The 14,300-nt window shown below is 38.9% G+C and overlaps 2 protein-coding genes across 4 annotated transcripts in view; both read left to right on the forward strand.

Annotated features, from left to right (window-relative positions):
- Positions 1-4,858, forward strand: part of LOC139502970 (E3 ubiquitin-protein ligase TRIM71-like) — a 5,438-nt gene extending 580 nt beyond the window's left edge. The window contains exons 1-2 of one of the 2 annotated variants that reach the window (XM_071292638.1): positions 591-689; positions 2,630-4,858. In XM_071292638.1, coding sequence (XP_071148739.1) covers positions 2,636-4,306 — 1,671 coding nt within the window. In that variant the 5' untranslated portion in view covers positions 591-689; positions 2,630-2,635 and the 3' untranslated portion in view covers positions 4,307-4,858. Of the gene's footprint in view, positions 1-590; positions 690-2,629 lie in introns of those variants that run through there. The other variant, XM_071292636.1, reaches the window with a different exon arrangement.
- Positions 4,859-6,362: 1,504 nt separating this feature from the next.
- Positions 6,363-14,221, forward strand: LOC139502969 (uncharacterized). 2 transcript variants are annotated; one of them, XR_011658988.1, is made up of 2 exons: positions 6,363-13,858; positions 14,078-14,221. XR_011658988.1 is itself a non-coding variant. In XM_071292635.1 (2 exons), exon 2 carries the CDS (start codon positions 7,022-7,024, stop codon positions 13,565-13,567), a length of 6,546 nt encoding a protein of 2,181 aa, XP_071148736.1. In that variant the 5' UTR covers positions 6,364-6,502; positions 6,722-7,021; the 3' UTR covers positions 13,568-14,071. The 2 variants fall into 2 exon arrangements, 1 of the variants encoding a protein (XP_071148736.1); XM_071292635.1 differs by lacking the exon at positions 14,078-14,221 and having other exon boundaries at positions 6,364-6,502; positions 6,722-14,071.
- The last annotated feature ends 79 nt before the right edge of the window (positions 14,222-14,300 follow it).

Raw genomic sequence — 14,300 nt, forward strand, 5'->3', positions numbered from 1 at the left:
AAGCGGTCTAAAGTGTACTATTCTGGCAGATATTTACGAAATTTGTATCAACGATCTATACTAGCAATATTAATGTCGGAAGAATTCAAAAATCAGTTGATCTTTTACTATTAAAGGAGATTTGTCCCTTTGAATGCAAACGCTACATAAAATTTCAATGTATAAGGCCATATAATGGCATTAATATTGCATTGTCTCACACCTACATTTTTGAAGGATAGTAAAAAGTAAAATCACGAAAATACTGAACTCAGAGAAAACTCTAATCGGAAAGTCCATTATCAAATGGCGAAATTAAATGACAAAACACATCAAAAACGAATGGACAAGAACTGTCATATTCCTGACTTGGTACAGGCATTTTCAAATGTAGAAATTAAGGTTCTGCTACATACACCTGTTTAACATGATGAATTACATTTTTTCGCTGGTTGACTGTGTACATTATCTAATTTTAAGACCAAACTGACTTTTTTTATAAGTTGTATTTTTTTCATACTCACCACAAATCATGACGCCCTCCCCCTTTTAAAATTCATTTAGATATTGGTTTCCTAATCGAATTATTTCATTCGACAAACTAAACGTAAACATGAACTGAAATAACCCCAAGGTCGTTTTCCTAAACCTTGACAATATAAACACGACATTTAAATGTTAGACGTAAAAAGCCGAACAGGTCAATACAGGTATAGTTCTATATCAATATGTTATAATTCAATTTGTTACTTTTTAAATTCATATACTTTTTGTTTTGTAGAATCAATTAGTGGACAGTTTATGAACTTTAAATTGCCTGTTTATACATATATGCTGATATGCTCAATGCGATGCTTTCCGAGATTCAATATTATAGCAATACATAAAACACAAAGAAGGTTCCAAATGGATATGTTGTGTAGAAATTCATTTAGGATTAACAGAACATTACATCGTAATAATGAATTATTCATTAAGTTGAACACGTGAACCCATAAGACGAACTGTAAAATCCCGCCATGTATATCAGTTGTAGTCTAAAGAAAAGTTTTACAAAGACAAAAACATATCTTTATTTTATCAAAATAGTTACAATTATATACATGTAGGGATCATACATCATATATCATTACCTCTTTCTCAAAATGCATGATACAGGCGTCAGGCAATCAACATTTATGTTACAGCCCAGCTCTTTTGTTCTACCAGACCAGTGTCAGTGTCGGATCCAGAACTTTTCCTAAAAGGGGGGGGGGGGCGGGGGGGGGGGGCTCCAGTCATGCTTCAGTGATTCCCTATATAATCAACCAAAGGAGTAGGTCCGGTAAGGCCCCTTTTTGGCCCAAAAATATAACAGATTTTCAAAATTGTTAAAATGTAAACTTTTAGTTATTTATTGGACAGTTGAATGCTTCTGCTACATAAATATGGGCTGTTTTTGACAATACAATGCACATATATCGGGTTGTAGCACCATTAAGTCATGCTAAATTACTGAAATCTTCAAAATTCTATCATTTTAGTTAAATTTTAGACGGTTTCCGTGTAAAACGAAAGTGGCCGCATTCGTGTTCATCCTTAATATTGCAATGTAAGTTGTATTTTATGATAATACATAACATATATAAAGGTTGTGGATTAACACGGATGCGGCCACTTTCATTTTTGACAAAAACAATCTGAAAAGTGATGTTTTTTGGCATATTTGAGAGATTTTTCATATTTGAGCTTCAATCGGATCGTTTTTAATGACTAACTCAGTTAAAATCTTTCACATAAACTAATTGAATCAAGTGAAATAGACACTTAAGTGTTTAAAAAGTGGTCAAAATCTTTCTTCAGATGAAACTGAAATTTGAGGCCAAAATGAGTCCTTACCGGACCTACTCCTTTTTCCCACCAAAAGTGGGGGGCCGGGCTTTTCGTAAATAAGTGAGTTGTCAGACTGATTGTTCAATTGGATTTAACTCTTTTTCAAAAGTGGGGCGAGTTGGTAAACAAGAGTGGGACGATTTTTATAAAGTGGCGATTTAGTGTGGGCCGATTGGCCAGTGGGGCGAATTGACACGGTTTCCGATGATATTTAATCGGGGGTCATTAAGGGTATACATTAGATAGTAATATATATAAAGTATATCATAATGGTTGTGTGGCGTTCTAAACTAGATTTTATAAATCGTAAATGGTTTTTCGTCTAATCTAAAACAGCTGGGATGTAAAATAGTTATCCCATTCGGACTTGGTGTGTCAGTGTTAGATCACCCTCTGGCCTTTCAGTATTAGATCACTCTCTGGCCTCCGGCCATCGGGGTGATCTTACACTGACATACCGCGTCTTCATGGGATAACTATTGCGGCAATAAATGTATCCGTTTTCTGATGAAAAAAAGGAGATTTGATACGATTGCTACTGATATTTCAAATCAAATCAAATAAATACTGCCTTTAAATCAAATCAGTAAGCAAATATAATGCAAAACACAGTTGTGGTTACATTTTATCCAATCCTTGTACTTTAACGCTTAACTAGGTAGTCTTGTCTTTTTTTATTATTCAAGGTTGCGATGATCAGTTTGTATTATTTTAAGGATAAACATTATCTTTCGACTTGTGAGTAGTACCTTCCAACATTTATTTGGTTTTATTTCAGGTAGAAATGTCCTCAAAGTCGTGCGAACCTTGTCATTTCCACGGATCATTGAAAAATGCTGACTTTTGGTGTACAAATTGTGAAGAGATGCTATGCAAAGACTGTCGCAAACATCACCAATCATCTAAGGCCACTAGAGGGCACCACCTTTGCACTGTTCAGGAGTATGAATTTATGGAGTCGCATCCTTTCAAAGTGCCATCACGTTGCACCACACATAACAAGAAGTACGAGGCCTACTGCATCACTCACGAGCAGCCATGTTGTATAATCTGCGTCACTGTCTCCCATGGAGGGTGCGCAGGCGTAGTTGCATTTGAAGACGCGCTAAAAGGTTTTCAATCAAAAACTGCTCTTTCAGATCTGGATGAACGACTTAACAATTTCAGCATCAATGTAGATAATTTCAAACGCAGTAGAGAAAGAGTATTGTCTGATTTAGAGCAACAGAAGGAGAGACTTGAACATGTAATCACGGAAAAAAGACGAGGGATTAACGAATATCTGGATAAGATTGAAGAAAGACTCCGAGGCGAGTTAAAATCGAAATACAACAAGTGCATAGGTGATGTAAAGATCCAAGCTGATAGAATAAAACAAAAGCAAGGGAAAGTTGAGGAAATCAAGTCAAATTTTGAGCAGGTAAAAGAAAAGAAAACAGGCGTACAATTGTTCTTAGCTACGGGTGAAATACATACAATGATTTTAGATCAAGAAAATTTCGTAGAAAACATTTATGAGAGCCTGCATAAATATGACATGTCTGTTACATTTGATGACACAGCAAACAACTTATTAATGGCTTTGCCAAGCTTTGGCAATATTCATATCACCGAGTCTCCTTGTCGAATCTCTATGGTACTAGGACCGTCAAAGACGCCACTTGTAGATGTACCTTGGATTTTCAAACCAGTGCAACTCAAGCAGAAGAAAAAGATTGCTGTGAAGAAGGGGGATAATGGCCTTTATATAAACAGTGGTGTTATAATTGGGGATGGACGGATAGTCTTGACGGACAAATATAATAACCGTTTGATAGTCTATACAGAATCTGGAGTATTCCAGCGCGATATTCCACTGTCTTGTTCGCCATGGGACGTTACGGAAGTGGAGAAAAGTCACGTGGCCGTCTCCCTACCTGACAGCAGTTTGGTTGAAGTCGTTGATATCAACAAGGGAAAAATTGTAAATAAATTCAACATTTCCGGACAATGTTCCGGGATATCATTTACAGGAGCAAATATTTGTGTAGCCGTGGCTGGCGACGGGATACAAGTTTTAGACATGAAAGGACACAAAGTGAAGACACTTCCGGTTGATGTTACCAGGGAAACGTTCATGACGGGTGACATTGATAAACTGTACTATACACACTATACAACACACACTGTACACTGTACAACAATTGACCATGAACAAGTGTACAAATTCAACCATGATGAACTCAATTTCCCACAGGACCTCAGTGTTGACGGAGAAGGCCACGTATTTGTCACCGGATTCATTTCTAATACTCTACTATGCGTTTCCCCTGACGGTCAGCATAGACAGGTACTTTTACGACAATCAGATGGATTAAATTCACCGACGGCAGTATTCTTCGACAAGAAAAGAAAATTATTACTAGTCTGTACGAATTCGGCTAGTACAGTGTCTCTCTATGAAATTGTGCATTAAATACAAACGTCAATGTACATTTAGTAATCGTTTGCTCCTATCATAATCTTACTATTTCCAATTCTGAAAAAAAAGGAGATTTCATCGATGATTCTGTAAGAACGATGTTAACAATTCTGAAAGAACGATTTCATGAAAGACTCTGTAAGAACGATTTCATGAATGATTCTATAAGAACGATTTCATAAATGATTCTGGAAGAACGATTTCTTCTATTATTCTGTACGAACGATTTCATCAATGATTTTGTACGAACATCGATGATTCTGTAAGAACGATAACATCGATTGACATATTTTGTTATATTGTTATTTTAGAGTTACTTCTCTTGTTTCATACTAGAACTGAAAATAACGTTGTTTGTTTGTGTCTTGAACGTACTAGGTTACATATTTATGTGTTATTTAAAATCATAGACTCCATTTAACCTGACTTTCCTGTTTGTATTTGACAGAAACTGTTACAAATATTCCACTTGACACAAACATGTCGTTTGTTTATGAGTTACATGTTTGTTTTTCGTTTATTTCTTGTACATAAATTATGACGTTATTTTTCTCGTTTGAATCGTTTTATATTGTTATTTCGGGGCATTTTATATCGGCCTATGCGGTATGGGCTTTGCTCATTGTTGAAGGCCGTACGGTAACCTATAATTGTTAATTTCTGTGTCATTTGGTCTCTTATGGAGAGTTGTCTTTCGTCGACTTACGGATTTGATTGTACCTTTAGTAATTTTCGTCTCTATGTTAATCTAAACAAGGTGTTTTTTTAGTGCATTTTCATAATGTCAACCACAACAATGACTTGGTAATAGAAATATGGTCACTGGGGAATAGATATGGGTCTTTGCCCATTGATGAAGGGCGTACGGAGACCTATAATTGTTACATTAGGTCATTTTGGTCTCTGGTGGAGAAGTGTCTATTTGGTAATTAATCACACCACATCTTCTTCGTTTTATAATCTTGGTCTTCTTCTCTGACCAGCAGTAAAACCACTGCGAAGGTGGGACGTCCGTTCGATTGTGCGGTATTTATAAATTTGCAACTACGTGCGGTCAGAATCGGGACGTTAAATCTGATGTCTCGTAATCAGTGATTGCCACGCTTTCAGTGCCTTAAGAACGCTTGCAAAACTCTGAAAGGGCCCTCAGGTGGCAATTTTGCGACGTTTATATTACTGTCCCTTGTCCAATTTACCCTTTTCCCCCGCATTAGACTGGCTCAAAGAGGGTAAATTCATGCTATTCGACCCCATCACATGACACATACTGCTTCTGTTGTATCTATTGAGAATTTGTTCTCGACCTGAATATGAATGAGAATTGAGATATTTACCACTGAACTTTAAAACACCTTCCACATTAATCCAAAGCGAGATTTTCAAAACGCTTCATTCAAAGCGACTTTCTACACATTTTAAAAAATCTTTACAAGTCTTTCAAAACGTATAATCTAAAGCGGGGCTTTCTAAATGTTTAATCCGAAACGAGATTTTCTTATATATTTGATTTATTAACGTTTAATTCAAAGCGAGACTTTCTAAACGATTAATCCTAATCTTCATTTTGGCAAACATTTCACCGAAAGCAGTTGATTGGCTTATTACTAGGTTTTGTATACATGTACATTGTATATTTGTTTATATTTATTAAAACACACATGGCAATTACTGGAGACTTTATTTAAGAAAATGTCGGAAATGCTTGTTATGATAAAAATAAAATAATGCGGAGGGATGTTACCGGTGAGGAAAAATCGTAATTGAAACACTGATTTTATTGTAATTTTAATACTTTACTATCGTCTGCATAGCTATTTGAGATTTATGTGTTATATGCCCCTCTAATCATTATTGGCACGTTGGTGTATCTTAATGAGCTAATATTTTTGTTCGTAAAGTGTTTGTCTTAAATAAAAATGAAATATTCTTCTGAACTCGTTTATGTTAAGTGACAGCTGCGTTTCGTTCAGAAATAATTCAGTACAACAACTGTAAATATTCTGTTTCACATTCAATGTTTATTACATGTTTTCATATTTATCCGGAACAAATTGAACTGGACCGATTTCTCAAATCACCGTATTATCGACTACCTTTAATTTCTATGACACCGTCCGCTTCAATATTTCAACACATGGAAAATGGACGACATTTGAACTTCCTACGGAAATCGAGACATACCACTGTCAAGTACGTTTGATTCAATCATAAACTGTGATAAATTAATCTGTTTTAACTCCGTTATTTTTAGATAAGTGGTTTATAAATACATACGAACTGTAAGTTATTTATTTCCGAGAAATGAACTGTAAATTCTACTTTCGTTTTTGACTCGATTAATAATCTTGTATTTAACATTCATATTTAATTCGTACACATTGTAAAATATTGTATTTTTATTTCTTTCAGTTTACCAATCTACTGACTATTATGTAAACCTTTCTGGTGGAATTTATAATTACAATTTCAAACAAGTTGTGTTCGTTATATCTTCATCGAGATTGCGATTGCAGTCACCTGGTTAAACTAGTTGAGTCCGGCTCAGCATAGTAAATTGACAACAACTTGTCTACACATCTCCTGAACAGGAAATACAACGGAGCATCGTTCGTAGCTGTTACCTTGACACTACGCAACACAGCTTGTGCGTCCTAGGCAGCAAACCAACAACGTTGAACAAACATTGCCTACAAATAGTTGATTTACATCATGGATCCCAGTCACGAGGAACAACAAGAAGAGGTTCAGACTCCGGAGGGAGATGTCACTGAAGAACCTGAAGAAAATCCGTCTAAAACAACAAATTTAGATGAAAATGCCGAGACTAGGCGAGTGCGTGAACTCACCGAAAAGGGACAGGGAGCCTTTATAGAAAAACGTGACAAGTTCTATCACGACTTAGAGGCCCTATGGTCAAACCTAGAATCTCGGTTATTAGAAACGACCAACCCTCCTAACGACCTCCAGCAATTGTTAACAGCACAAGATAAAATTGTACAAGCCTGTACTAATTATCGCAGGCTCACAGACGAGTACTTGAAATTTCTCAAAAATACGAAAACATTAGACAGCCTTCAAGACATTGATACATGCAAATTCTCAACGGATATCCGAATGTCTAAAGTAGACCTAGCAATTGAAACTTTGCACGAGCATCGCCTTACCTTGACAAGGGCTAAATCAACAAAAACAAAGACATCTAGAGGCAAGAAATCCTCACACAGTGGGAGCTCCCACGTCTCTGACATTTCAAGTCTTGCACGGAAGAAGCGTGCTAAAGCAGAGGCTGCCAGAACTCAGATAGCCTTTGCTGAAAAACAGGCCTTGCTCCTAAAGCAGGAGGCAATGATAGAAGAACAGACTCTTTTCAAGCAAAATGAAATAAAGGCCGAGGCAGAACAAGAAGCCATCAGAGCAGAACAAGAAGCCATCAGAGCAGATCAAGAAGCCACAAGCAGAAAAGCCGAGGCGGAGCAAGAGGCCACACGCAGAAAAGCCGAGGCGGAGCAAGAAGCTATACGTAGAAATGCTGAGGCTGCACACCAGAGAGCTGAAATGAAACGCGAGGCCATACGCAGGAAAACTTTAATGGAACAGGAGGCTGCACGCGCAACACGAGAAAAGGCCGAAATTAAAGCTGCTATGAACATTCTAGAAGCACAAAGAGAAGCTGCAGCCGCAGAAGCCGAGGCTCGTGTCCTAGAATACGACGGCAGCCAAGCATTTAGCGATCTTCCTGATGAAAAGGAAGACCCGCTCCAGCGTGTGCAAGATTTCGTCAATAAACTTCCTGTATCAACTGTTGTAAAGGAAGTAACAGGACCTCAAAAGAAAAAACAAATTCCTGTTAAGATCGAGCTGAGTCACGAAGCACCAGCGTTCGTGCCATCCGTGGCACTGAACTTACTGTCACAGACATCTGCTGTCTTGCCTTCCGATACTAAGTCACCGGAAGTTACCTCTATCCCAGATCTGGGATTAGTAACCGGCATACAAAAACTAGGCCTTTCAGATGAGATCCCTGCTGAACACCAAAAACAGGGTGTTAAAGAAGCGATCCCTGTCTTACGCACAAAACAAGACGTTATAGAAGAGATCCCTGTTTCACACCAAAAACAAGGCGTAATAGAAGAGATCCCTGTTGCACACCAGCAACAAATCAATCCCACATCGGAGATTACTAGATTTCTCTTGCGTAAGGACCTGCTTTTCTCCCGATTAACAAGCTTTAACGATCGGGCAGAATCCTTCCATACTTGGAAAGCGAGCTTTAAGAACGTGACTGATGAGTTACAAGTCTCTGACTCAGAACAGATCGACCTACTGATCAAGTGGCTCGGTCCAGAGTCTGCTAAACATGCCATAAGCATAAGAGCGTCGAACGCCAATAATCCTACAATAGGTATACAAAGATTATGGAAAAGGCTTGACGAGCGGTATGGTGCTCCAGAAATGTTGGAAGCCTCTCTCAGGAGTAAACTTGACAAATTCCCAACATTGACGAATAAGGACAACGCACGTCTTTATGAACTATCTGACATTCTATCAGAAATAGAATACCACAAGGAAAATCCCAAGCTGGGATGTCTGCTAGCTTATTTTGATTCACCGACCGGAATAAACCCTGTCATTGAAAAACTACCATATGGACTTCAGGAAAAGTGGATTACAAGGGCGTCTAGATACAAATCTAACCACGGCGTTGCCTTTCCTCCCTTTACAGAGTTATCTGCTTTCATCAGTGAAATCAGTAGAATTAAAAACGATCCAGGATTAATCTTTGGGTCAAAAGTCACACCAAATACAAAAGGTGCTGCGCCAAGGTTCACGTCTTACCCCAAGACTAAAGTTGGTACTCATAAAACAGCGGTTGAGCAACAATCCGGAGACGCCAGCAAACAAGGTCTTTGTATTCTGCACAATACAAAGCATTCCTTAAATGAATGTCGAGCGTTCCGAGCCAAATCAATAGAGGAACGCAAAGGTCTTTTGAAAGAAAACAATGTATGTTACAAGTGTTGTGATTCTACCAAACACAGAAGCCGGGAATGCAACGCACGCATAAGTTGTAAAGAATGTGGAAGTAAACAACACACTACCGCACTTCACATCACTAGACCACAGCAACCTGCAAGTTCTCAGTCTAGCTCGCCTAAGCAAGCCTACGGCGGGGAGCCTATAGAATCGGCTGAAACTAAGGCAACCTCAGTTAACTCTACCTGTACTGAGATCTGCAAGGATGCGTATAGCGGAAAATCCTGTGCTAAAATACTGCCTGTGAATGTTTATCACAAAGATAATCAGGACAAAGTTATTCGCATGTACGCCATCATTGATGACCAAAGCAACCGGTCACTAGCATCGCCCGAATTCTTTAATCTTTTCGACGTCAAAGATAAACCGGAGAACTATACTTTATCAACATGCTCCGGCAAAGTAGTCACCTCCGGGAAAAGAGGAAGAGGTTTCATCATGGAATCAATCAACTGTACTGACAAGTTTGACCTTCCTGTACTGATTGAATGTGATCATATTCCAAATAATAGGGACGAAATTCCTACTCCGGAAGTCACAATGCATCACCCTCATCTCAAAGAACTCAGAGGAAGCATTCCACCATTAGACGAAAATTGCCAAATTCTTCTCCTAATTGGCAGAGACCTTATAGAGGCACACCACGTCCTTGACCAGCGCATAGGACCACCAAGAACTCCATATGCACAACAATTGAAACTTGGTTGGGTAGTGATAGGAGAAACCTGCATTAACAAGCAGCACGTACCCTTTGAATTAAATGTTAAAATAACCAATATTTTACCTACAGGACAACCTTCAACCTTTCAACCATGCACAAGCAAGTTTGACATCCGGGAAAATTACACAGACCCTGTAACGAAAGATTTACAATCGCCACTCTTTGAAAAAACAAAGGACGATGATAAGCCTGGACAGTCATATGAGGACAAAATGTTCATGAAGCAGATGGACAACGAATTTGTGAGAGACTCGGAAGGAAGTTGGGTAGCACCGTTACCGTTCCGAGTGCCAAGACAGCCATTGCCAAGCAACAGACCACAGGCTCTTCACCGTGCTAACATGTTAGACGCCAGTCTGAATAGAAACCCAGTGAAGCGGGAACATTTTCTTACATTTATGAGTAAAATCTTAGATAATAATCATGCAGAGCTCGCTCCACCATTGCACGAACATGAGGAGTGCTGGTATTTGCCATTGTTTGGTGTTTATCATCCGAAGAAACCCGATCAGATAAGAGGTGTGTTTGATTCTTCCGCCAAATGTAACGGAGTTTCACTTAACAGCGTCCTGCTTACAGGTCCAGACTTGACCAATGATCTCTTGGGAGTACTGCTGCGTTTCAGGAAAGAAATGATCGCAGTAACTGCAGACGTTCAACATATGTTTCACTGCTTTGTTGTCAGAAAAGACCACCGAAATTACCTGAGATTTTTATGGCATAAAAACAATGACCTACAGGAGAACCTTGTCGAATACCGCATGAGGGTTCATGTTTTTGGAAATAGTCCGTCACCTGCCGTCGCTACGCTTGGACTCAGAAAAGCAGCTCAAGCATCAGAACAAGAGTTTGGCAGTCACGTGACTAGCTTTGTTACAAGAGACTTCTATGTCGACGACGGTCTAACGTCATGTCCTACTAAAGAGGAAGCTGTAAAGCTCATGAAGGACACACAGCAAGCATTATCAAAATATGGAAACTTACGCCTTCACAAGTTTGCCTCTAATTGTGCGGAAGTTATGTCTGCATTTCATGCCAGTGATTTGGCTTCAAATCTCAAAGATCTAGACTTAGAATGCGACAGCAAACCCCTACAACGTAGTCTTGGTCTCAGCTGGGACGTAAACACAGATAACTTCTTATTTCAATTATCATCAGAAAACAAACCGATCACTCGGAGAGGAATTTTATCTACGATAAACAGTCTCTACGATCCTCTTGGATTTTTGGCTCCAGTGATTATTCAAGGGAAACTCCTATTAAGGAAAATAGTATCAGAAACCGTGGATTGGGACCAACCTCTCTCCGATGAAACAGCAGCGGAGTGGAAATCTTGGAGAGATACTCTAATTGCTATCGAAACATTACGCATTCCACGTACCTACGTACCGTATCTCAGCAAAACAGCCACAAAGGAGTTGCACGTCTTCTCTGATGCATCAGAAAAAGCCATAGCAGCTGTTGCATATCTACGCACGACCGACAGTAGTGGTGAACCTAACATAGGGTTCATTCTTGGGAAAGCTAAAGTTGCACCAACGAGTGGTCACACTATTCCACGACTTGAATTATCTGCTGCTGTATTAGCAGTTGAGATTACACAAACCATTGTGGATAATTTAGATTTACATATAGACACCGTGAAATTCTACACAGACAGTAAAGTTGTCTTAGGTTACATCAGTAATGAGACAAGAAGGTTCTTTATCTATGTCGCCAATAGAGTAGAGAAAATAAGGAAATTTAGCTCTCCAAGTCAATGGAATTACGTACCAACTAACCGTAATCCCGCAGATTCGGGAACAAGGTCCGTACCAGCCCACGAAATTCATAGCAGTGAATGGTTATTGGGACCAAGACAACTTCTTTCCTCAGAACAGAAGAATTCTAAGGACATATATCAGCTAATAGATCCAGAGGAAGATGGAGAAATTCGTGCAACTGTTAATGTTGCAAAAACATTTGCCACACTTGAACATAAAGGTATCGGAACTGAAAGATTCAACAGATTCTCAAACTGGACATCACTTGTGCGAGCGATAGCCTTTTTAGAACGTTTCTCCCGTTTACACGGGTCAAAACAAGCAGCACCAGTGAATTCTCTTGAAGGATTTTCGAATGCCGAAAATTTCATTTTAATATCTGCTCAATTTGAAGTTTACGGAGAAGAAATTGATTGCATTAAACGTCGGGAACAAATTCATAAGCGGAGCCCGATAGCTAACTTAAATCCGTTTTTGGACGAACAAGGACTACTACGAGTAGGAGGCCGTATTGCCAAATCTGACTTAGACCTCCGTGAAAAGAAACCATTGATCGTCCCTGGACGCCATCATATAGCGACATTATTAGTTCGACACTACCACAACAAGATAAAACATCAAGGTCGCCATTTCACAGATGGAGCGATTCGATCCGCAGGATATTGGATCGTAGGAGCAAAACGCTTGATCTCATCTATTATTCACAAATGTGTGACATGCCGCAAACTCAGAGGAAAAACCGAGTATCAAATCATGTCTGATTTGCCAGAGGACCGTCTTGAACCTTCACCTCCGTTTACTAACGTTGGAATAGACACCTTTGGACCCTGGACAATTGTTTCACGTAAAACACGTGGTGGATACGCCAACTCAAAACGTTGGGCAATTTTATTCACATGCTTAGTGACAAGAGCTATTCACATCGAATTAATCGAGGAAATGAGTTCTTCAGCCTTCATAAACGCTGTCAGGAGATTCGCCGCTATAAGAGGCCAAGTTAAGATTTTCCGATCTGACCGTGGAACGAACTTTATCGGCGCAATCGACGATTTAAAGATTGACTCAATCAACGTTGAAGATGGACCCTTCAAGAACTTTCTGTACAATTCTGGTACAACTTGGATCTTCAATCCGCCGCATTCGTCCCACATGGGTGGAGCCTGGGAAAGAATGATTGGTATCACCAGGAGAATTCTTGATTCTATGCTTCTTAACGCAGCCGGAAGAAGCCTAACACATGACGTGCTCAACACACTAATGGCAGAAGTTTCAGCAATAGTGAACTCTAGACCTCTGGTACCGGTATCAACAGATCCAGAGAATCCGTTGATATTAACTCCGGCTATGTTATTGACACAGAAAACCGACTACATATTCACCTCAGATCATCTTGGAGAATTCGACAAACGAGATCTATGTCTTGCCGAATGGAGACGAGTACAGGCTCTTGCCAGTGTTTTCTGGTCCCGTTGGAGGAAGGAATACCTGCCGTTACTACAACAACGACGAAAATGGACCGAAGATCGCCGTGATCTCATCGAAGGAGACGTCATTCTTTTAAAGGACAAAAACATTTGCCGTACCCAATGGCCCGTTGGAATTATAGTGAACTCATTTAAAAGTTCAGACGAACATGTCCGAAAAGCAGAAGTGCGAGTAATCGTTAATGGAAAAGCCACAACCTACACACGCCCTATCGTGGACATGATTCTTCTCGTAGAGAACAACCCTGTGTAATTATATGTATATATATATATATATTGGATTTAGATAGGACATTCACATGTGTTATATTTTATGGAATAGTGATATCAGATAGATTTCAGACGGGGAGTATTCTGTTTCACATTCAATGTTTATTACATGTTTTCATATTTATCCGGAACAAATTGAACTGGACCGATTTCTCAAATCACCGTATTATCGACTACCTTTAATTTCTGTGACACCGTCCGCTTCAATATTTCAACACATGGAAAATGGACGACATTTGAACTTCCTACGGAAATCGAGACATACCACTGTCAAGTACGTTTGATTCAATCATAAACTGTGATAAATTAATCTGTTTTAACTCCGTTATTTTTAGATAAGTGGTTTATAAATACATACGAACTGTAAGTTATTTATTTCCGAGAAATGAACTGTAAATTCTACTTTCGTTTTTGACTCGATTAATAATCTTGTATTTAACATTCATATTTAATTCGTACACATTGTAAAATATTGTATTTTTATTTCTTTCAGTTTACCAATCTACTGACTATTATGTAAACCTTTCTGGTGGAATTTATAATTACAATTTCAAACAAGTTGTGTTCGTTATATCTTCATCGAGATTGCGATTGCAGTCACCTGGTTAAACTAGTTGAGTCCGGCTCAGCATAGTAAAACTCTACCGGCAGTAACATAGAATTGTGTAACAATAGAACAATATTTGATGTAGCAATTGAAGGAACAATTCTGAGAG

The sequence above is a fragment of the Mytilus edulis genome, chromosome 14 (genome assembly GCF_963676685.1).
Source record: "Mytilus edulis chromosome 14, xbMytEdul2.2, whole genome shotgun sequence".
Classification (NCBI taxonomy): Eukaryota; Metazoa; Mollusca; class Bivalvia; order Mytilida; family Mytilidae; genus Mytilus; species Mytilus edulis.

Excerpts from the sequence above, each read along its gene's own strand:
- LOC139502969 (XM_071292635.1), top strand. The coding sequence starts at position 7,022 with ATGGATCCCAGTCACGAGGAACAACAAGAAGAGGTTCAGACTCCGGAG.